The 24,329-nt window shown below is 42.9% G+C and overlaps 1 protein-coding gene across 3 annotated transcripts; it reads left to right on the forward strand.

The window, feature by feature from the left end:
* The first annotated feature begins 22 nt into the window (after positions 1-22).
* Positions 23-24,311, forward strand: UTP25 (UTP25 small subunit processome component). Of its 3 annotated transcripts, XM_015079977.3 has the most exons (12): positions 23-254; positions 1,184-1,223; positions 2,453-2,687; positions 4,415-4,576; positions 6,510-6,598; positions 8,536-8,946; positions 10,726-10,945; positions 12,785-12,987; positions 14,369-14,551; positions 14,688-14,800; positions 15,571-15,816; positions 23,113-24,311. In XM_015079977.3, exons 1-12 carry the CDS (start codon positions 148-150, stop codon positions 23,354-23,356), a joined length of 2,253 nt encoding a protein of 750 aa, XP_014935463.2. In that variant the 5' UTR covers positions 23-147; the 3' UTR covers positions 23,357-24,311. The 3 variants fall into 3 exon arrangements, with proteins under 3 accessions (XP_014935463.2, XP_026930321.1, XP_053065589.1); XM_027074520.2 differs by lacking the exon at positions 1,184-1,223 and having other exon boundaries at positions 116-254; XM_053209614.1 differs by lacking the exons at positions 23-254; positions 1,184-1,223 and having other exon boundaries at positions 2,628-2,757.
* The last annotated feature ends 18 nt before the right edge of the window (positions 24,312-24,329 follow it).

Genomic DNA, 24,329 nt, shown 5'->3' on the forward strand with positions numbered 1-24,329 from the left:
GTCGTACAAGGCGACGTAAAACGGCTCTGCTTTATGGCAACCTGGTTCCGCCGTAAAGCGCCGTGGGCGACCTCGCGTGAGTGAGTTGAGACAGCTAACAGGTGGGAAACGCGGCTCTTGAAGGTGGGCGACCTTGACGTTTTTGCTATGGGCAAACGCGGGAGCCGGAGCCAGAGCCAGCTGCTCAACACCCTGACTAAAAAGCAGAAGAAGCATCTTCGGGATTTCGGCGAGGAGCATCCCTTCTATGACAGGTATGGAGGGGCACTGCCGGGGCCAGCCGTGTCCGTGGCTTTTCCCGGGTTGGGTCCGCTGGTCTCCCTGGGGATCGGGACAGAGCGGCGCCCCCCGCTCCCCACCGCTTCCCGCGCTTCCCCCGCGGCCTGGGAGGATTTCGGTGGCATCCCGCCTGGGATGGGGTTCTTCGTGGGTCTTCCTGCCTTTTGTTGAGCCCTTAGCTTTATGCTGGACCGCACGCCCCCTATGGGGTGGGGGGCTGCTTTTCGTACTGTCAGAGGTTTTCTAACATTGATTTTGGTGTTTTGTGTTTTCAAAGAGTTGTCTGGGCCTTTCGACATTACTGATTTATCCAGTTACAATGAGGAAACCAGTGTATCGGTAGTTGTGGTTTCCTTTGAGTGTCCGGACTCTCAGCTATGATCTTAGTCCTCACCCGCCACTCCACTTAGGGCTGCTTCATCAGCAGTTGAGGACATTGTAATGAAGCAATGTGCTAGAAAATGTATTTTATTTGCTAAATTGATACTTCTTTCCGATGAGAGCCAGGTACTGTGTTTGTCATTGTGACGTTGTTAAACTTTTGTCAATTATCAGTTTGCTGTATTCTTACAATCCCTGTCCAAGAGCATACATAGTTTTTATGTGACTATAGTTATGTATTTATAATGGTATATTCTGCTTTTTTCACTTAAAGTTGTGTCATTATGGGCGCCTGTTCGTTGAGCGTTCAACTCTTGATTTCCGTTCAGGTCTTTGGATTGAACCTGGCACCGGGCTGTATGCTGAGCATGGGGCCTGCTCAACACTCCCTCTCTCTGCCCCTCTCCCCTGCTGGAGCTTGCGCATGCGCTGGCTCTGTCTCTCTCAAAAAATAAAGTTGTATCATTAGACTTTTTACTAGTTGCTACATGCTAGTAGTGTAACATAACTTGTTTCTTCTCAGGGTTTCAGGAAAGGAAGGAAAACCACAGATTTATCAACCGGTAATGCTTTATACTTTTTTTTACACTAGTTGGTTCTGGGTTGTTTTAAGACTGTATATAATAACGATGAAGTCTGGCTACATTTCCACTCCTTTCGATTTTAGACGTAAGCTATTATTTTAGTAATGTGTACTTTTGAATGCATATGTCTGTTAAAATGTCATTGTGACAACTAATACAGTAACCAGAGTTTGAAACTCTCCTGAGAGATTAGCCTGTTCGAACCTGGTAAGGAGGCTTATTAGAGGGCTCTCTTGGTGAATCCTAAGGAGTATCTTGTTTACTTAACATAAAAGGAGCCACAAACAATGCAAACTGAACAGGGGTCCTAACTCATTACAACAAACTAAAAGACAAAACAAAACAAAACAAAACCCCACTAAATTCTTTTGTTGTATTGTAATTTTCTTGTTGTTCCTTTCAAGGTGCCAAATACCTAACACATAGATTAGTTTAACTTCTGGGACCTGTGGGCAGCTCCGTCATTTAAGTATCTGACTTCGGCTCAGGTCATGATCTTGCAGTTCATGAGTTCGAGTTCTGCGTCGGGCTCTGTGCTGTGCTCAGAGCCTGGAGCCTGCCTTGGATTCTGTGTTTCCCTCTCTCTCTCTGCTCCTTCCATGCTCACATACTCACTCTGTCTCTCTCTCTCGCTCTCTGTCTCTCAAAAATAAATAAACATTAAAAATAATTATAAAAAAAATTAGTTCTCATAACCCAAAGCTCTGTTTTTAGTCAGCTTTCTTCCCATGTGGAACATTATCAGTTCAAAGAAGGTGAAAGTTCCTAGAATCATAGCCAGACTATCTTTTTAAAATAACTTTGTTGGGGCCCCTGGGTGGCTCAACTGGTTGAGCATCTGACTTTGGCTCAGGTCATGACCTCACGGCTCGGGGGTTCAAGCCCCGTGTCGGGCTCTGTGCTGACAGCTCAGAGCCTGGAGCCTGCTTCCGATCCTGTGTCTCCCTTTCTCTCTGCCTCTCCCCCACTCTCACTTTGTCTCATTCTGTCTCTCGAAAATAAATGAATGTAAAAAATTTTTTTTCTAAAAAAAAATAAAATAACTTTGTTGCTGGGGATGGTTGAATAGATAGGATTGCATATTTACAGAAAAACTAATTTTTATTTATGAAAGTCTGAACCTGTTATACTTTTGGTCTGATGATAATCATCATAGGGTAGAAACGAATGGTTTGTTTCTGTTTCAAAAATTCCCATTTTCCTTTTAGTCAGAGAGTTCAGATACTTCAGGTTCTGAAAGTGAAGCGGAGAGCGAACCAGAGCAAGTTTCTGGGTACCACAGACTACTCGCCACATTAAAGAATGTTTCAGAGGAAGAGGAGGAGGAGGAAGAAGTGGAAGAAGACAGTGCTGTAGATGAGGCAGAAATGGATGATGATGATGGTGGAAGTGATGTCACCGTGGAGGAAGAGACAGCGCCCGAGTCTGCCAAAGTGCGGGAGGGTAAGTGTCTTCAGACATCCTCTGTGTCGGGACAGATTGCCCCCTGAGCACAGTGCCCTCCCTGTACTGAGTGAGTTGGGGGAAAGCACATGGATCCAAAGCAGAGACTCTTAACCTTGGTTGGTTCAGTGATATCTTTGAGAGTCCGATGAAAACACAGGACCCTCTGGCCAGAAAAATGCAGAAGTAATATTTTTGCTTATAATTTCCAGGTCTTCATCAATCCTAGTTAAAGTTTTCTTGATTCAGAGGAAAGGGGACAAAATTCTGTTTTTGTGACAGTTTCAGTTAAAGAGATCATTGTCCCTTAGAGAAACCAAATTTAATGGAAGACAGACATAAAAATACAAACATTTTGAAGCAGCAGATTTGTATGTAACAACTAGCAGTAAGGCGTGGGAGAAATGCCAAGTGGTTGCATGCTGGAGTAAATGGGGGCAGGCTGCAGAGAAGAGCTGAGATTGGAAGTTTAAAGGAATTCTCTCACTCGGACTTCCAGGTGACTTTTTTCCTCTAACTTTGAAACCAACTTTATGGAGCTGTGATTTACGTACAATAAAGCGTACCCGTTTTAAGTATACAACTTGAGGCGTTTGACAAACGTGTACATCCGTGCTATTATCACCAAAATCAAGATTCAGAACATTTCCAACACTTCCAAAAGGTGTCTTGTCTCTTTAGAGTCCATTTCTCCCTGCTGGCATCAGGCAACCACTGACTCGCATTCTTTCCCTACAGATTAGTTTTGCCTGTTCTAGAAATTCATATAAGTGGAAACATACAGTGTATACCTTCCTGTGTCTGGCTCCTTTGGCTCCTCATGTTTTTGTGGTTCATCCATGTCATTTATGTGTTAGCAATTCATGACTTTGTATTGCTGGAGTAATATCCCATTGTCAGTGTATCTGAGTAACTTTTTATATCTTACTATCTGAAGGCCTATTTTCCTTACAGCTGTATTTTTCTCTCTAAGATGTCATTCACCATCCTTAGTATTTTAATTCAGTTTCCCTGGGATGAAAGTTTATTGCCTCAGACTTAGGGGGCTTTTTGTTTTGTTTTTTTATTTCCTGTTTTGGATTTTTGAAAATGAAAAGTTTGTGAGGTTGTTTTTTTTAATTATAAAACTTAAGAGGGTAGTATAGTTAACCTGTATCTCTACTACCTTGGGATAAACACCTTTAGTGTTTTATGTAACCCTCCAGATTACTTTTTTATGGATACAAGTGTGAGTAGAAATGTGTGTGTGTGTGTGTGTGTGTGTGTAATGGTCTCATACACTTATGTAATTTACTTTTTTTCTTTAATAGTATACCACAGTCCTTTTCTCTGTGAGTAATTGTGGATTCATATTAGCTTCTTAATTACACAGTATTTCGTTGTCAATGCTATGTGGTAACTTAATTATTACTCCATTGATAGAAAAGGATGAAATCAATTTTTCCAGTTATTTTTGGTCATAATCACTGCTGCATTAAACATCCTTACATGTTCATCTTAGTGTACTTTGTCCAGTTATCATCTTACAATAAATTCCTAACTGGAATGGGGTCAACGGTCAGGCTTAATTTTGAAACCTAAGTCTTACACCTGAATTTGCTTAAAAATAAATAATAGTAATGAACATCAGTGTTGATTTAGGCTAAAGAATTAAGTTTTACTGGTCCACAGAAGTATAATTATATTTATGCATAAATAATTTTATAAAATGTTTCTCAAAATGACAGGTCCTCCTGACCCTGAGGGAAAAGGTGGGGATGGGCCACTTGGCACATCACAAGAATCCTCCGAGGAGTTTACAGATGCAAAACACGAGTCACTCTTCAGCCTGGAAACCAATTTTCTTGAAGAGGAGAGTGGAGGCATGTGTTCTCTGAATGCATCACAAGGTCAGAGCACAGTGTGTGTTGGTTCAGTTTCACCAGGTGCTTAGCATGGAGGCTTGTGGGCTAATACACCCCGTTAAATCTCTGGTTACTGGCATGAGCAGCAATAAAAACGGGTTAGCAGCTCCATCTAGAGCTGGAAAGAAATATTTCCCAAAGGTATTTTGTGGTTTTCAGTGGTTAGGCAGTGTTGGGAATCAGGAGGCTATTTAGTAGGACAAACCGCCTAAGAGTGATAGTAGGGAAGGCCGGTTCCCCAGATCCCGGATCTCCACAGTTGGGAGTCAGGAGAAGACCTCTGATTTTCTCCCCAAGCAGGGAAGGAAGAGAAAGGAGAAAAGTATTTTGCGCTTTTCTGTCTGCTCTTCACTTGCTCTTTGTTATTGGAGCAGGAGTTTTCCAGATTTGTAGACTCAGGACTGGCTAATCTGATTGGTCCTCGTTACCAGGGAGCCCCTTAGAGGCCAGAAAGCTCCATGCTGTCTCTCCATTCTCTCTCAGCCTCTTGGTCATGCCTGTGTCCCAGTGGCAGTGACTTGGACAAGGTCTGGCTGTGGTGGGGGTAGGTAGGTCTCTGCTCTCTCTCTCAGCTCCACTTTCTCAGCCTGTGCCTGGCAGGCAAGTCAGGTTGGTCTTGTTCTTTGCTCTGATGGCCTTTTTGGTCCCGTTGCCTTTCTTCAACTTAGCTCTACAATTACTGAAGCTGAAATTTTGATCTATATTTGGTTTATTTGGTTCCGTTGGGTGTTGTGCTGGAGAAAGAGAAGTTAGCAGGTAGAATTTGGGCACAAACCCCATTCTGAACCATCAAAACTTTAAAAACATTGGAGGTGACATTAGGAAGCTTGATTATCCTAAAATTTCTCTGGTTGTTTTGCCTATATAGGTATATAAGCACCTAGAATTCTTATGTCCTATTGTTCTGTCTTAGGTGTTTAGTAGAAAGTGCATTGCATTTGAAGTTTTACCATTTGGATCCTTGCATAGGTCATTTACCTTTTCTCTGCTTCTTTAAAAACATTTTTTTTGAAGTTTATTTATTTATTTTGGGAGAGCACATGTGTGCGTGATAGTGGGGGAGGGAAGAATCCCTAGCAGGCCCTGCACTAGATCTCACAAACTGAGATCATGACCTAAGCCGAAATCAGGTCAGACACAACTGACTGAGCCACCTAGGCGCCCCAACTTTTCTCTGCTTCTTAATGAGTGGGACTGGAAGACAAGGTTGGGTGGGCAGCTCAGAGGACTGGAGATAACCCCAAGTACAGATGCTACCATTTGGATCATTTGTTCAACTCAGTTGAGTATTGAGCATTTCTGCATGTCCTGCAATGTTAGATAAGTCAGACATGGACCTGCTGTCAGGGATCTTACAGTCTAGTGTATGAGACAAGTCTGCTCATATATGTGTTGCAGTGGGTGGGTAGGGACGGGGTGGGGGTACTGTCCCTAGGGGACTGAGGATGGCTTGTTAGTGGAACCAGCACTGTGCCTGGCACGGTAGGCTCCAGGGAAATATTTATTGTGAGTCAGGAGATAACATTAAACTGATAATATTTGGACATACAAAAATGAGGTGAAGGACAGAATAGAATTTTTCATCGAAGGAAGGAATCCCACAGTGGCAGAAGAGTTTGAGGGCCATGTAATTCAAAGATTGTATTGGAGAAGTAGATTGGAGTTGTACATCCTGCAGCACCCCAGATTTCAGACTGAGAAGCTTCTTCAAGGGTTTTGAGCTGGGAAGTAAAGTGATTAGAGAAGTGTGTTAGGAAAAGGAACCCATTGGAAACTTTTGAGCTGGGAGAGAGGGTGGGGAGATCAGATGGGAGAAAGGATGAGTTAACACCATGGAAAGAAGTGTGTTGTTTAGAGGGAAGACCAAGAAAACACCTGTTTTCTCCAAGTGTTCTGACATTCTGGATTTCTGAATTAGATCCATTTCTACAGCATGTGAACAAAGAACTGAAAGAAAAAGAAATTCAGGCTGTTGCCACAAATTCCAAAACTACTCACCAGCTAAAAGTAAGTGTTGCTTGGTTAGTGGTCACAAATGAAGTAAAGCTCCAAGTAAAGCAATGGTCTTGGGTTTTGGCGGTCTCCTCGAACATATGATGCATGCTGGTGGTAGATGGGACAGGGGAGCATAACCTAGGAAGGCTGGAAGAGCCTAGGGGAGCACAGGTGTAGCTAGAAAGGCCTGGGGAAGCTGGAGTGTGGGAGCCAGAGAAGAGTGGCTTTGGAGACAGGTACACCAGGGTTTAGATCAGCATCTGAGAGGCGTTGTTGCATGACGTAAGGCAAGTTAATCTACCTTTTTGATCTCCACTCTTCTCATCTGTTAGAGGGGGGCAACAGTGCTTATCTCAAAATGAAGAAATTTAGTTTACTGACTGATACATAGAAAGTGTTGAGTAAAACAGTAGCTACTGCTGCTGTTTGTTTGAAATAATCTGAGATAGGTTCACAACTAAGTAATGCAAATGTGGAGCAATTTTTTACTTCTTTGTGTTTTTTGTTTTTCACCAGCTCATGCTGTTTATAAGAATTGGTCATCCTTGTTTAATTGAAATTTTTACTGAGATAATAATTATAGATTCAATTGTAAGAAATAAAGACACCCCTTATGCCCTTTGCCCACTTTCCCCCATTGGTAACATCTTACAAAACTGTGGTATAGTATCAGGGCCAGGAAATTGACATTGACATACTCTTCTGTCTTATTCAACTTTCCCCGGTTTTGCTCCTACTCTTTTGTGTGTGTGTTAAGTTCTGCACTGTGTTAAGTGTCCTCTGTCCACCACAAAAGTCAAGATGCAGAACATTTCCAGCACTTTAAAGATCTCTCTTGTTCCCACTTGCCCTTTTAAAACCACACCTCCCTCCCTGCCTCTGATTCCTAATCCTTGGTAATCACTATCTGTTCTCTATTTTACAGTTTTGTCATTTCAAAAGTGTTATGTAAAAGAACCCTGGGATGCCTGGGTGGCTCAGTCAGTTAAGCGTCTGACTCTTGATTTTGGCTCAGGTCAGGATCTCATGGTTTGTGAGATCGAACCCTGTGTGGGGCTCTGTGCTGGCAGCATGGAATCTGCTTGGTATTCTCTCTCTTCTCTCTCTGCCCCTCCCTTGCATGCACGCATGCACGCGCAGTCTCTCTCAAAATAAATGAACATTAAAAAAAAAAAGAATCCTACAGATTGGCTTTTTTTACTTTGCATAATTCCCTTGAGGTTCATCCCAGTCGTTGGTGCATATTAATGATTCTTTTTATTGCTGAGATCATTCTTTTTGTCCCCCCACCCCCCACCCCAGGTCATCAGTTTTGTTACAGTGCAAAAATTTCCAAACTGGTGTCTCACAAAAATATACTTTAGGATTTTAATAGCTGTATCCCCCCCCGCAAAAAAATTATTCCATGTCCAAGTAAATTTGGAGAACTTTAGGTTAAATAAAATAGAACAGAGTTCTTATCACAGGACTCACCAGAACCTTTTGTATTTAATATACATTGTGACTCTCCCGGAGGAGGATTAGCTTTTATGATGTTTACCAAAGTTATTTGACCTTGGAGCCCTTTCTCTTCTGCAATGAATTTTGATTTCCTATAACATATTCCACAGAATAGTTTGGGACACACTGACACAGTGAAGAGGTCAGGTTGGAAGTCAGAAACCTTGGGCTCTGGCTCTTAGCTCTGTTCTCTCCTGGAAAGTTTGTCTGAATCATATAACCTCTCTGAACCTCAGCTTTCCTAAACTGTAAGAAGAGCATTATAGCATCTACCTTGCAGGGTTGTTGGTTAGGATTAAACAAAATGATCTTGTAAATCAGAGAGATCTTGGTAGATTAGGAATTGTGTGAGTGTAACATAGTATAATGCATTTCTTTTTTTTTTTGATTTAACTTTATTTTTTATTTTTTGCATTTCTAACTTAGCTCTTGATCTGTCTCTTTCCTAGTGGCCCATATTGGGCCAGCTTGTCTTTTCATCGAAGTTTCAGAAGTTGGAAACATTTAAACCATCAAAGGACATTGACTTAAAGTCACTTCATCTCCAGAAGCCTCTGGAATCCACCTGGACCAAGACCAACAGCCAGTTCGTCTCTGGTTCCCCTAAATCAAGTAGCCCCTTCACACCCCTCCAGAAAGAGCTCTTCCTAATTATGAATTCTTACCGGGACCTTTTCTACCCAGAAAGGACCGCCCTGAAGAATGGGGAGGAGATCCGCCATGTGTACTGCTTGCATGTAATAAATCATGTCCTCAAAGCCAACGCCCAGGTGCTCGGTAACAATAGCAGACGCCGCAGCCAGAAACTTGGGGTGGGTGACGATGATGACTTCAGAGACCAAGGGCTAACAAGGCCCAAGGTGAGTGACAGCAGGAGGACTTTGTCCTCAAGAAGGAGGCTGCAAGGCACTGCCATATAGGTACTGCCATATGGGCACTGCCTCGCACTTAGCAGGTACTCAACTATTTTAATGATACGAATTCTGGAATAATTAATGAGTCCAAGAGTGAGCATGTTAGTTGGGCCAGGTAGTGTCAGAGCAGTACAGTAGACAGCTCAGTGGACTGTGTCTAGCTGCATATTTGTGGATTTAACTGGAAACTTGTAAGTCACAGGTACTTCCGTGATAGTTTTCCTTAAAGATAACCCTGAACATGTGTAAATGACACTTCATTGTAAATCTCCTCTTGGTGATTGTCAGAGCTGGATGGAACCTTAGTAAGCCTTTTATCCAATCCCTGGATGTTAAAGCTATGAACAGAGACCCAGATTCATAGAGGACCTTGCTAAAGAGAACCAGGGATGCTCAAGTAGCAGAGATGGGATTAGAACCAAGGATTCTCTTCACTGAGCCACATACATATGTAAACCTTGGAAAACAAATTCCTATATTTCCATTATATAGTTATTACTGCCTAAAACTATTACATTTATGTGGGTTCATAAGCGTAAGTTCCAGTTGATTTGGGGGCTTTGGGAAGAAATGTGTTTTAGTTGTGCTCATGTTATTCATGTTAAGTGGCTACATCTTGTGTCGTCCATTTCGTATACCCCCTTAGCCTATATCCCTCCATATTGAAGAATCTAAAAAGATTTTTTAGATTGTTTTACTGAGTTTAGTAGGATTCTACGGTTTAATACTGATGCGGATCTTAGACATTTCTTGGTCCAACCCCTTACTTGAAAGCTGGGGAAATTGAAGCCTGGACGCTTACACAGCGTGGCTACTAGGCCAGTAACTTGGCCCTCTTCAATCTTGGGTCCTCACTGCTGCACTGTACCAGGCTGAATCATGACATCTCTCCAGCTGTGCTGGTTCCCTTTCTGGGAAACTGAGTCTTGGACATAAGGATTATAGATTTATCTGTTTCCATTTACAGTTGTAGAGAAAAATGAAGCAGATTAACCGTGAAGCACATTTAGAATTTGATGGATTGTGTGATCTGATGGGCTGTTCACATTGTTGATATTTACAGAAGGCTAGTTAGAAATTTATTTATCAAGCATATTCTGTTTTCATTCTTAACAGTTGTAACTTTAAGCATTTTTGGAAATGTTTGGAAAACTTAATTTTCCATTGAGATATGATCTTATTTCAGAAATGCTTTATCATCATTTCTGAAAAAGGTACTAAAGAACATTCTAGAAAAGTAGTGATTCATTAATCCTTTTCCTTACCAGCTTTATTTGTTCTGTACTTATTACAGCTAATTCATTTACTTATTCATTATATATTTACCCTTTGAGGCTTATGGACAAAAATACCAATACTAAGTTCTATGGGAGACAGAAATGAGTACCATTCCTTGCCACTTGTATGTTTCTATTGGGTTTTTGCTAGTGGGCAGCTGTTAAAGGCATTGACTTAATCCTGAAAGGTATTTCGACATTCTGGTTGAGAAATGCCTCCTGTGGGGCCATGAGCTTAAAGTCCACAGGACACAGTACTGTGGATATGAGAGGTACTCAGCTTCTAGTACTGAGCCAGGTCCTGTGCAAAAGGGGTGATCTAGATATGAGCCCTTCCAGGGGCTGCCGCTCTGTGGAGGGTTCTTGAGCTCCATGTCCTCAGCAGGCTGACTTGCAGCTGCCCATCCTTCCCCTGGTCCCACCAAGGCTGCTGCGGCTTCCTCCACAGGTGCTGATAGTGGTGCCCTTCCGGGAAGCTGCTCTACGGGTGGTCCAGCTCTTCATCAGCCTCCTCGAGGGCGACAGCAAGAAGAAAATAATTGTGAGCAATAAAAAGAGGTTTAAGGGAGAGTATGGCTCAGATCCTGAGGAGAGACCACCCAACCTGAAGAGGCCTGAGGATTATGAAGCTGTGTTTGTCGGCAACATCGATGACCACTTTCGGATTGGTAATTCCTCCTTGTCAGAACTCAGACCCCAAGGGACCTACAGTGTGAGGTTCTCATGGCCAAAGACTAGAAGCCTGGAATTAGGCATTCTCTCAGGGGGTTGAGATGTCCTCCTAACAGGGGTGGGGTGCATTTGAAACATCTTGTCTGCCAGAGGAGAGAGTTTTGCTTGGCTAATGGGGTGGACGCTGGGCTAAGGGTGGAGCATCTCTGAAGCTCTTACATAAAGATACGTGCACATTTATAACAAATGTCTCAGCACACCCATAGCTAGTAGTTGATGCTACAGGGGAGTTGGAAGTGACACAGGCTGAGTGGGTCCCTCGGGGGAGGCTAAATAAACTGAGTGTCTACGCATAATGGTGGACTTTCCTCCTACTGGCCATGTAGAGTGCCTACCCCTGAATTGTCTCCACTCAGGACTTACCAACTGCCACCCAACTTGTTTTGTGTTTGCTTGTCTCATTCAACTCCCATATACTTGGTTGGTTGTGTATTGATAGAGTAATGTTCTTGGGAAAATGTTCATTCAACAAACATTTATAAAGCATCTGTTGGGTGCCGGGTACTGTTAGGAAGCTAGAGATACAGAAATAAAAGTTATGGTTCGTGTTGCTAAGGAAATCCAGCCTCATGGGAAAACAATACAGAATGATCATGATAAGTACTGATCACAGGATGCAGTGGATGTTCTGGGAGTGTTTAAAGCAATTTCTGTACTCCAAACGAGGACAAGATAGGGAAGGCCTCCTGGTGGAGGTGCCATTTATAGAAAGTTACAAAGAGGGGCGGTCAGCATGCAGGAAAAGATTTCAGACAGGAAACTGCATGTGCAGAGGCATCAGGGTGAATAAGCCAGGCATGACCTAAGATTTATATAGGCTTTAGCAGGACTGGAGTGTCAGGTGAAACGGGACAGGAGTTGATGTTTAGTTTTACATTTTTTTTAATGTTTGTTTTTGAGAGACAGCATGAGCAGGGGAGGGACAGAGAGAGAGGGAGACACAGAATCCAAAGAAGGGTCGAGGCTCTGAGCTGTTGGCCCAGAGCCTGATGCAGGGCTCAAACCCACAAACCATGAGATCATGACCTGAGCCAAAGTTGGCCACCCAACCAGCTGAGCCACCCAGGCACCCCAAGAGTTGATGTTTAGTTTTAAACATGTGCAAGTGTCCTGCAAGCTGCTGCTGATGTCAGTTTTGAGCTCAGGAAAGAGATGTGGGCTGGAAATACAGATCATTGTAGAGGTGATGTTACAGTCGTGGTTGGTGAATACCAATTTATTGGTAAATGGTGAATACCCATTTATTACCCATAAACTTAGGTAGAGTGAAAGTAGAACTTACAGCCAAATCAGGGATTTGTGGAAGAGCTGTTTGGATATGGAAAGATTGACATGGGCCAGGTCAGGTATAGAAATGGAAGTGAGTATTAAAGTGAGGAAAAGAACATTTCAAGGAAGATTGGTTCAATATGCTGCTTTATGCATTTGTGATAAGAAACACTAAAGTGTCATTGAATTGGTGACCTTGGCAAGAGTCATTTCAGTGGAGTGCTGAGAATTGAGCCAGATTGTGATGCATTGAGGAATGAGTGGGAGGTTTCTAAGTGGAGACCATCCTCTGGGGAAGTTGGCCCTAAAGGAAAAGAAGAGAAGGGGAGCTAGATGGGACCATAGACTCAAGAGAGGGAAGATTATTATTATTTTAGTAAGTGAAACAACTTGAACATGGTTATGTGCTAAGGGAAAGATGTGAAGGTACAACATACATCAGAGGGTGAAAGCCAATGGCTTGGTGGGAACTAATGAAGTAATGTGCACTTGGCTGTTTCCTGTAGGAGTGGCAATCCTTCAGAGGAGCATCCGACTGTATGCCCCCTTTTACTCCTCCGACATCCTCATTGCCTCCCCGCTGGGCTTGAGGACCATCATTGGTGGAGAAGGAGAGAAGAAGAGAGATTTTGACTTTTTGTCTTCTATTGAGCTTCTCATCATTGATCAAGCTGACATTTACCTGATGCAGAACTGGGAGCATGTCCTGGTAATGGTGGTCATTTACATTTAGAGTGACAAAGTTCACATTTAGGGAGAGTTGTTTAAGCCTTTTTTTTTTCTTTTTTAATACTTATTTTTGAGAGAGAGCATGTGCGTGAGTGGGGGAGGGAGAGGGAGAGGGAGAGGGAGACAAAGAATGTGAAACAGGCTCTGTGCTGTCAGCTCAAAGCTCAACATGGGGCTCAAGCCCATGCACCGTGAGATCATGACCTGAGCTGAGGTCAGACTCTCGATCCACTGACCCACCCAGGCGCACCAGTGGTTTAACTCTTAAAGGGCTATTTAAGTCCAAGTGAGAACTCAGTTTGGAAATGGAAATGTTTCACATTTTCCAGTTTGAAAAAGCCTGTTGTCCCGTTTTCTACCCACAGATTGGTCAATAATCATGCAGAGAAATAAAAATTCTTGTCAGTATTGTCATATCTCCAGCAAAGATTTCTTCCCTTCAAAGGTCACTTCTGTGAATAGACCACTTGAGTGGCTGGTTGGTAGGTTGGTTCCTTTTAACCTGGAAGGTCTTTACCTGACTAATTCTTCCTACCAGTTATGCTCATTCTCTCTTGTTTGGCCTTCAGAGGAAATGGGAAATGTGGCTCAGGATTTCTTAATGTGTGATCTTGTTTTACAGAGAAATGTAGGAGGTCTTTATCTTCCTACTGTAACATGCTGTAATTTTTCCTCCTTCCCCACATACTCTGCAGTGTTGACCATTTTTGCTTTGGAATAATCCTTATCACAGAGCCATAGGTTTGGTTTTTACAGGCACATGAGAACTTGCTTCTGTAGTCCCAGGGCTTGCAGGAAGGTTGGGGCAGATAAAGGGGAGCATTTAGTCATAAAGGAGGGAATACATTTATAGTACTTGTTATCTGTTAATATAGATTTCCAGGTGAAAATATAATGAAGATAGAAAAGGCATGTTGATAGCTGAGTCTTATTTCTTAATTTGAGGGAAAGGCAGGTGTTGTGTCTCTGGGGATCTCCTAATGTTTGAGAACTAAGTCACTGAAGAACAACAGCTCTGTTTTCCATGACATTTCTCTTCTTATCCAAGTCTGGGACTGAAGAACCCATAGAGTGACCAGGCAACATTTCTGAAGTTCCTTTTAAAGGAATATTCCTGCAAGTACCATTTTGATCCTTTCTGAAAGATCCAAGAGATGGTCAGTTTTAGCTTACCTTCCTTTTGGCAGTGTTCACCTAACTGGGCAATTCACACCCATCTGGGCCTCGATTTTCTGGTGTGATTTGGAGGTTGATTGTACATAGCCCATGGGGTTAATAAGATGATAGATTTATAAAATGCTTAGCAGTGCCCAACAGGTACATCCAGAATAAAAATTAATGGTAGTTATTTTTGTTCAAAGCATTTGATGAACCACATGAACCTACTGCCATTGGATTCACATGGGGTGGACTTCTCTCGAGTGAGGATGTGGAGCCTCAATAATTGGTCCAAGTATTATCGCCAGACACTGCTTTTCGGGGCCCTGCAGGATGCCCAGATCAACTCCGTGTTCAACAAGTACTGTGTCAATCTGCAAGGCCAGGTGGGCTCTCTCCTTGTTTCACTGGGTCTTCATGAAGCACTGTGTACTGTTTGGGTCATGAGGCATAAGGAGAAGATGGCATTTGGTCAGCAGTGGGGATGGCTGGCCTCCTGACACTCTAATTGACTCCTGACAGGTGGCTGTGAGGAACGTCCCAATGACAGGCTCCATCAGCCATGTCCTGGTGCAGCTTCCACATGTCTTCCAGAGGATGGAAGCTGAAAACCTAGCTTCAGTGATTGATGACAGGTACCTATCCCTTCCTGGTCCCATTGGACACTTGGGGGTCAGAGAGAGGGATTTGGCTTTGGCCTATGAGATGAGATAATTGAACCTAATCATCATTGACAGAGGAGGAGACTGAAGCCCAGAAAGGAATGGTACCTTGTCCTAGTTCCCCAGCTGGTTAGTGATAGCATTAGTACTGCAGATCGGGGCCTTTCCACAAGATTGGGGCATTTCTTAATTACATTACACTGGTTAATGCTGCAGAGTGTTCTATGTTAACAACTTAATTTTAAGCCCTTCAGAGCAGGAATTAATGCCCAGAAGCGAACACTGAAACCTTTACTTTTTTCTTTTTTCATTTTTGAAACCTTTAAATATTCAAATCTAAGCCCTTCACCTTTTGCTTCCTGCAGACATCAAGGTTCCAGTGTTTTTAATTCTCTCTGCATTTTCCCTGTCTCCTCATGGTGTTGGTCAGGGGACCATGGGAGTTGTTCAGTGATGATTTGTTGATTGACAACAGAATGAATGAATGCGTGAGTGAATGGTTTGTGTACGTACTTCTAGAATAATTCTCTGAGATATACTGGCATCGCATCTATTTGTTACAATGAATAGTGTTAGCACTTATTTTTTTATCCTTATATAATCTCTTTGTGATGAGGTAGGCCATACTGGCCTTTTGGGGGAGGTAGAAGGAGATTGTGACTTGCTCAGGGTAACCCAGTTAGTGAGGACACTGAGGGCTAATCTCTCGGTCATTGACTTTGCCCTTTGCTTTTCCAAATCAGGTTTAACTTTTTTGTGAACAAGATTTTGTCTCAGTATCGTGATGCAGTCATGTCTCACACGCTCATCTATGTCCCCTCCTACTTTGACTTTGTGCGCCTCCGAAATTACTTCAAGAAGGAAGAACTGAACTTCACCCACATCTGCGAGTACACCCCGAAGTCTGGTGTCTCTAGGGCCAGACACTTCTTCCTTCAAGGAGAGAAGCAGTTTCTGCTCCTCACAGAACGCTTCCATTTCTACAAAAGGTAAAGTAGTGCCAGGTTTTGAGTGTCCTCTCAGGAGGGGAAAATGCAGTGTGGATCATGGCCTACTTCTGAGTGCATGGTAAGCTTTGCAGTGTTGTGAGGTCCTCTTGTGTCTACCTTTTGTAGAGGAGCCAGAGAGTTTTGGAACTGGACAGGCTCTTCTTGGTTGGTTGGTTGGCTTCCTCCCCAAATGGGCTTTGTTGGAGAATGTAGAAACAAATGAGTGACTACAGTATAATCTGTGTGGGTCTGGAGCGGGTCCACACTTGGGGATGCTTCCTGTAGCTGTGGTTGTACACCTCAAGAAAGACATGACTGAGTTGAACAACTCTAGATAGCACAACTGAAGTGACTGTAGGAAGCAGAGGGCCCTGTCATGGAAGCAAAGCCAAAATACCAGGGACTGTGTGGTCTGTGGAGGCGGAGGTGGAGGCTGAGCACAAAGTCAGTGTTCAGAAAGTTCCAGTGTGTCTTGAAGAGGTGCACACACACTTCCTGACCAAGGAGACTAGGAGTGAGGGGCCCCTTGTTTGTAGGAGGCAAAAGATGAGGGGCTTACAACTGAATATTTAATGATTTCAGAATTTGCTTTGCTTCCCCACTATGTGATTTTGACAAAACAAGTTGGACTGGCCTTTAAAAAAAATTTTTTTTAAATGTTTATTTACTTTTGAGAGGTGGGGGGCGAGGGGCAGAGAGAGGGGGACACAGAATCCGAAGCAGGCTCCAAGCTCTGAGCTGTCAGCACAGAGCCCGGTGTGGGGCTCAAACTCACAAACCATGAGATCATGACCTGAGCCGAAGTTGGACGCTTAACTGACTGAGCCACCCAGGCGGCCCTGGATTGGCCTTTTTTTAAAAATTCTAATTAGAGTGTTAGTAATATTGGGCTTTCTGTTACTATTTGCAACCTTTCGTGCCCTGAGAAGTCAGGTATTTTATGGTTTTGCCAAGTTTGTCTCTGCTGCCAAGTGAAAAGCCCTTTTTAAACCCTTATCTACAGAGAGAGGGAAAATTGCATCCTATTATCTCTTCTTTCCTGATTCACAATAATGTTCAGTGAATTTACGTTTTGCCTTTACCGTTTTATTAATTCTCAGTCACATGTACTACTGAGGGGCACTTTTTCTCAGAGAACTCCAAACACATAAGAACTCTTCTAGGCTTTGGAGCATATTTGATGATGCACATTGGCATTGCTTTGCCTTTTAGTTTATCCTGATGTTAGGATGTGCTCCCCAGACATGTTCTTGTTACTAAGATGGGGAGGGAGGAATCTAGCATCCCACCAGGGCTGAGCTGACATGACATGACCTCTTTGGCTATTCTGCTGACTAGGTGATCTGTGAGTGGAGAGAGGAGAAACGGCTACATTTGTGTTCTCTGGGCTCCATTCTGGGCCACCTACACAGGGCTGTTTGGCCAAAGAGTGCTGATGAATTTTGGCATCGTTATTTGCTTTGTTCCGGTGAGTTGTTTTCATTCATGTTGGAAAGTGATATTTTGGGGGAGTTTGCACTCGGCAGGTCTTAAGAGACCTTAGTTTTCTGTCAGCTTGACACACGAAAGCAGGCCTTTTAAGTGAAGTGTATGGATTGGAAAATTTCCCAGCGTGATGGTCTATAGCAAGTATGAATTAAGCCGGGAGGAAAAGAGTGTTCTCATATAGCAGCTTTTCAAGGAGAGGGCATGATGTCTTAAGTAGGCGGCACAATCCACTGGCTTACACCACTGTATTTACCAAACTATTTAGCCCCCAAATCATTATAAAGACAAATCAAGCATGTACCACTTGCTTTATACCCTGGACCAGGTTCGTGAGTATATCCTGTCCTGGATTGAAGATGAATAGAAACAATGTGCTTCAGTGTTCTGCGACTGCTAATTATCTCAAAGTTTCCAGCTCTAGATTTTTTTGCTTGAAAGGTCATCAAAGTGATGATAGGTGCTTTTATCTGCAATGCTTTTGTGATTCGATTTGACCTTGGGAAACATATGTTAAACTTTAATATCCAGCTCTGAAATTCTGTATTTATATTCTCTCTAGAAGTAGGCAGTGTTAGAAATACCACTGCTTTTTTGTGAGCTAGCAAAACATTTTCATCCAGAAGATGATTCATTTTTTTGTGGGGATTGGGGGATGAAACGAGTTGAATTTTAGGATTGGACAGGCCTTTGGTCATGATACCCACCGAAGGATGGGATGCTTCACAGTCCTTTCTGTGAGCTTTATCACTGGGTTGCTACAGCAGGGAGAATTCTTAACCAGGGCACAAGTCAGAAACTCTGGAAGTGGGATTTATGGGGTTGGGAAAGGCTGCTGGGGTATTTCTTTTATCTTCCTTTTTTTTTCTTAATGTTTATTTTCGAGAGAGAAAGAGAGCACCAGCAGGAGAGAGGCAGAGAGGGAGGGGAGGGGCAGAGAGAGAGACAGACAGACAGACAGACAGACATAGAATCCAAAGCAGGCTTCAGGCTCCAAGCTGTCAGCACAGAGCCCGATACGGGGTCAGACTCACAAACCATGAGGCCATGACCTGAGCCAAAGTCAGATGCTTAACCGACTGAGTCACCCAGGCATACTGGGATATTTCTGACTACTCCCAGCCCCTACGTGAGAATCCCCAGTTCTGGAAATAGCAGACCAGCTTTATAGACAATGTGGAGAAACCAGCCTTTCAAATCAGCTGTGAGTGCCTCATTTATCTTTCACATTTGGTAGGTGAGGTCGACATCTGAATGTCCTTTGTCCTTAAAGTTCCCATCCAGCCATTGAGTCCTATTTCTAGGGGTCACTGAAGACCCAAAACCTGTCCCAGGGGAGGAAGAAGCTACATAGGGGAAGGGATGCTGAATATTATGGAGAATCGAGAGTAACTGTCCCTCTGAAGAGGCCGTCACCACGCTTACTGTTTCCAGGAGATACCTAGTCTGTTGTGGGAGATTGAAACTGAGAAAGATCTTCTTGGGTTTTAAATACAGCACTTAGTAGAATTTGTTTTGTTGTTTTGTTTTATAAGTACGCTGATTCTAAGAGTGTTAGACAATTGTTGTAGAGAACTTGGAAAATGTAGGTTAAAAAAAAGAAAATGGAATCTCACTGCCCTGATATTAATACCCATTTTAGTGTGTTTTTTTAATGTGAAAAATACGTGCACATGTACAAACGTGTGTATCCCCACACACGCATTTTTTTTTTTTAACTAAATTGGGATTACATTGTACTCGTTGGGATTTTTTTCTTTATGCATTTTATGTGTTCATTGAAAAAGAATTTTAATATGTTAACATTTTGGCATATGTATTTGTGTATCATGGGTGCATTTTTAAGTTGACATACATAGCTCTATCATGTCCTCCCTTCCCCCAGCTTTTTATTTGGAAAGATTTCATTTCACAGGAAATTGTAAGACTATAATAGTGAACGTCGATAGCTCCTTTTGCTGGGATTTCACCAGCTGTTAGCATTTTGCCACATTTGTATGCACCCCTGTTCTCTGTCTTTCCTTCTCTCTGTCCATTCACATCTTAATTTTTCTTTCTGAACCATTTGTAAACAAGTTCAGGGGCTTCATGACATTGAACCCCTAAATCTTTCAGCATGTAGCTCCTAAAAACAAGAATATTATTTTATCTAATGGTAATACCACTATCAAACCACTTGATATTATTATAGTAATATCATCTGATACATAGTCTGTATTCAAATTTTCCTTGTTGTCCTGATGACCATTGTAGCTGTTACACCCCATAATCCAGGATTCGGTCAAGGATCATACGTTACATTTGGTTAATGTTTCTTTAGTCTGTCTTAGTAGTTCTCAGCTGGGGGCAGTTTTGTTCCAGAAGACATTTTTGGTGGTCAAAACTGGAGGGTTATTCTAGTGGTCTAGTGCTTCTAGTGGATTGCGGCCAGGATGTTTCTGGATACCCTAGAGTACAGAGGATAGCCCCACAACAAAGAATTATCTGGCTCAATAGGTCAGTAGTGTGGAGGTTAAGAAACCTTGATCTAAAATAATTCTGTTGCTTTTTTTCCCTTGACATTTTTTGAAGAGCCAATCCAGTTTCCTACAGAATGTCCCGAAGCCTAGATTGTATAATTGTTTTGTTTTATTATTCAGGTTGTTTTGTTTTATTATTCAGATCACTGGTTCCCAGATTTTGCTGTACATTAAAATCCCCTTGGGGAGCTTTTAAAGATCCAAATACCCAAGGCATACACCCCAGTGCCAATTAAATCCCTGTGTCTGGGGATGGGAACGAAGCACAGATATTTCAAGCACACAACCAGACAGGTGATTCATAGTGCAGTGACGTTCAGACTAGATTAAACATCTTTTGGCGAGAACTCCACATAGAGGATATTGTATACTTTCCACTCTGTCTTGTCAAGAGGCACATAATGTCGGTTTATATCATTTTTGGTGATGTTGAATGTAATCACTTGGTCAAAGTGTATCTGCTAGATCTCTTCATTGTAAAAGTACCTTTTCTATTTATAAGTAAGCTACGAGGTGTGTATTGCATCCTTTTAAATGGCATATAGTATGTTGTATGGATATATAAGTAGCTCAGTTTCCTTTTCATGGGTATATAGATTCTAAAAAAATTGTTCTATTATGTGCAACAATGCCAAGAACATCTATGTGCATAATTGATGGCATGGTTGTCTAGTTATTTTATTAGAATAAATTTAGACAGGAAAACTTGTGAGCTCAAAAACTGTATACATTGAAAAATTTATTATGCATTGCCCTTTCCTCCCTCCCTCTGTCTTCCCCATATCTTCTCTCCCTCCCCAAAATACACACACAATAATTTATACTCCATTAGCCTATTTCTGCAAAACCCCACTTGTTGCCAGAGTGATTCCTCAGTGTGTTAATGTCTTTTAAAGAGTCTTGCATGTGTGCGTGCGTGTGTGTGTGTGCGTGCGTGTGTGTGTGTGTGTGTGTGTTTGTAATTGTCAATTGAATGTAGGGGCTGAGATGGGCAGTACTTACAATCAGGCATACCTCTTACTCTTCAGGCCACTCGTGTGGGAGTTGTGAATCGAGTCAGGATTTGGTTATTACTGTAGCTAACCTTCCATGCACCACAGACTTCAAATTCCTCTAGCAGTCAGTGCTTAGTGTAGGGCCTGGGGTACCGGCAGGTCTTTTCTCAGTGTCCATCTTCTCTCGGCTTCCACCAAGCCCTGTGCCCCTGTGACAGAGGAGGGGTCTCTCCCCACTCGAGCCCCTTTTGCAGCAGCAGGCTGCTCTTGCTTGTTACTCCCTGCGAGGCTTGAGGTGGGATTGGGGTTCTCTCCGTGTGGCTTGGTTTGAGGCGGGCCCTGTTCATCCTAGGCTGCGGAGCTGGGGCCCGGTCAGCATTCCTGCAGCCCACTCCGTGGCAGCCAAACCCTACCTTGAATCTGTGAGGGATCTTGGTAGGAAAGAACTTCCTGCTTCTCCCACGGTGGTGGCAGACCTGTGCTTATGTCAGTGTAGGATCTTGGGCTGAATGGATTTTGTGTTCTTTCCCCAGGGACAGTCTGCTGCTGCTTTTTACTGGGTGTAAGTAAGTCTTGTGGTGAGGAAGCATGGGTGGGCCTTTAAGGCCCCAGCCCCAGCTCTTGACCTTTGCCCCTCTCTCAGCAGTTTCAGATTTTACTTCATATACATATGGGTCTGGGAAGTGAGTGAGGTTTCATGTCTGCACCGAGGAGTCTCTCTCAGGTCTCCTGCCTCGCCTCCCACCTTTCTCCACGACCCCCATCAGAGGCCTGTAGAAGAGAGCTCACGAGTGAACGCGAGCTAAAGGAGTGTCCACCAATCTCAAGGGTTCTCAACTGTCGCACAGGCCTACATTTGCCCTTTAAGAATTTGTACAGCTCTTTTCTTGCTACCCATTTTCTTGGCAGCTGCCCTCTTCCTCCTGTGCTCTGCCAGAAACACTCTCTTCAGAGAGGTTTGTCACTCTGGAATTCAGTCCGTGGTGGGCTGGCTCGTGAGATCTGCTTGCCCATCTCTTCCCGACTCCCAAGTTTAGCAACATAACGTTGGTAGCTTGAAATTGGCCACGGTGGGAGTATTTACACCACAGAATTTGGCAATTGCTTCAAATCCGCACCCTCTCTTCCCCACTGAGAACCAGTTCTTAAACATACACCAGCATACCATTGAATCAGTTCACTTGGTTGCCTTGTGACATGTGCTGTCTAGGCTCAGGAAAAGGAACATAGGTTATGTGGCTTTTTCTGGTTAGTGTGGAAGCAGTGCTGTCTTGAGTTTTCTACGTACAAAGCACAAGTGGAACTTGGTGTTTGCTTTTGTTTGTTTCGATAACTAGTGAGGTAGAACAGTGTACTCAAGTTCATTAGCCATTGGAATTCCTTCCTTGTGGTAATGTGGAAAAGTGAACCAAGTAGTGGGTTGCAGTTACAGTTTGGAAGATGAGGGTCTCCAGAGAGATCAGGATGATCTGTGGGATAAGAAGACAAGGAAAGCGGATCCTCTGTGAATAAAATAGAATTCCCAAGTGAGTCTTATATCAGCAGCGTATGAGAGGGCTTTAGCAGGAAAAATCAGAACTTTGTCAACTATAAAATCTTTTGTTATGGGGCCCCAGAGGAAATAATTGACCCGGACCCGAACCATACAGTGAGTCCCTAAGGTCCGCACCTTGCCCCCCCGCCCCCCTACCCCCACCCCACCACTGCATACAGCGCTGCAGCAGGGAGAGAAGTGCACGAGCTGTTGAAACTAATTGCTTTTCCGTAATGCCTGATGGGTCCTCAGTCAGGATTTTGTAAATGGGTGAACGTGGGACATCTGCCATGGAGTTAGCATGTCTGCAGAGTGACAAGAGAAGACTGATGGGAACTCCTTTACAGTTTATGCAGTTCATTTTACGACCTGGGTCTGACCTCATTGCCATTACAGGACATTCTGTTTTGCCCGATTATAATAAGGGTGACGTTAAGTTGTGTTTACTTTTTAAATTTTCTGTGACAGATCTTTAATCCTAGTCTACTGTTCTTCCCCATCCTACCTTGGTCTACCCAGAGTAGGCTCAAGAAATGCAAATTTGTTTTATCACTATCTCAAGCCAAACATTAGGAATTCAAATACGTTGTCACAAAATAAGCCCTTCCAACTCAAAATAACCTTTGATCTGTCGGATGGTGAGCCATTATCTTCCTCCTTGAGCATGGAGCAGCAAGAGGGAGCTACGCCCCTGTCGAACTCTCAGGTAGCTTTTCCATAAATGTTCTCAAGGAGATATAGCCTCTCTTTCCCCTCCTAATAGGTATACCATAAAAGGGATCAGGAACCTGATTTTCTATGAACTGCCAACATATCCCCACTTCTACAGTGAAGTCTGTAACATGCTGAGAGCCACCAGCAGAGGAGAGGAAGCCACCTGGACTTGCACTGTCCTCTACTCCAAGTACGACGCCCAGAGGTTGGCTGCTGTGGTTGGCGTGGAGCGGGCTGCACAGATGCTGCAGTCCCACAAGAACGTCCACCTCTTCATTACTGGAGAAAGATGAGAACTTGTTGGACAGGAAACGGTATTGGCGGGATACCTGATGCTTGGTTCTGTGCCACTTGGACCCAATTCTGATCACTTACGCAAGGACTGCTCCAGGAAGGAGCACCGGGCAGCAGCAGAGCGGATACGTCTTTCTCTTTAGGTCATGCGTCCCTGAAAAGTTAAATGCAAACCAGATTCTGGGCACATCTTTCAGAGATCAGGAGGGAGCTAATAGAACTCTGAGAGGTTGCCAGAAGGAAAACGTTCTACTTGTGAAACTTTTTGTAAGCCATAAATTCTTCTGGTGTTATTTTATTCTCTAATTTATTACACTTGGTAAATTCTTTCAGATTTGCCTATTTCTGTCTGATGCTTCCTTAAAGTATGGCATACATGTCATTGCTTGTGAGAATTGGTTGTGAGAATATTGGGAGACTTCTTGCTGCTGAATATCATCTTAATTGTGGATCACACGTGTTTTGCAAAACTATTATTTTTCCCCAGCCAAACTTTTTTAAATCTTAAATATTCTATTTTAATTCAGCCTAGAAGAATACATTCACTGATTTTTTTTTTAACTCACAATAGTAAATGTTGTAAAATATACACTTAAAATCGTGTTATTTGAAATAACATTAATCTTTACTCTGTTTCAAGAAATAATTTTGTGAGACTCTTGGTGTCATGACATCTGTCTTCATGTCACTGTCTTCATTATTATGGTGGCCCTTTTTTAAGTCCTATACAGATAAAAATGAAAATCACACTTCTAAAAACATTTTTATTTTGAAATATTCCCAGAAAAATTGTAAGTCCTGAACCTAAACCATTTGAGAATAAGTTGCTGACTTGATGGGCCTATCATTCGTAAAAATTACCCCTGGATGTAGTGTGTATTTCCTGTAAACAAGGACATTTTTCCATGTAACCAGAAAACAAATATCAAATCAGGAAACTGCCATTAATACTTATTGCCGTCTAATCCTTGG

The sequence above is a fragment of the Acinonyx jubatus genome, chromosome E4 (genome assembly GCF_027475565.1).
Source record: "Acinonyx jubatus isolate Ajub_Pintada_27869175 chromosome E4, VMU_Ajub_asm_v1.0, whole genome shotgun sequence".
Classification (NCBI taxonomy): Eukaryota; Metazoa; Chordata; class Mammalia; order Carnivora; family Felidae; genus Acinonyx; species Acinonyx jubatus.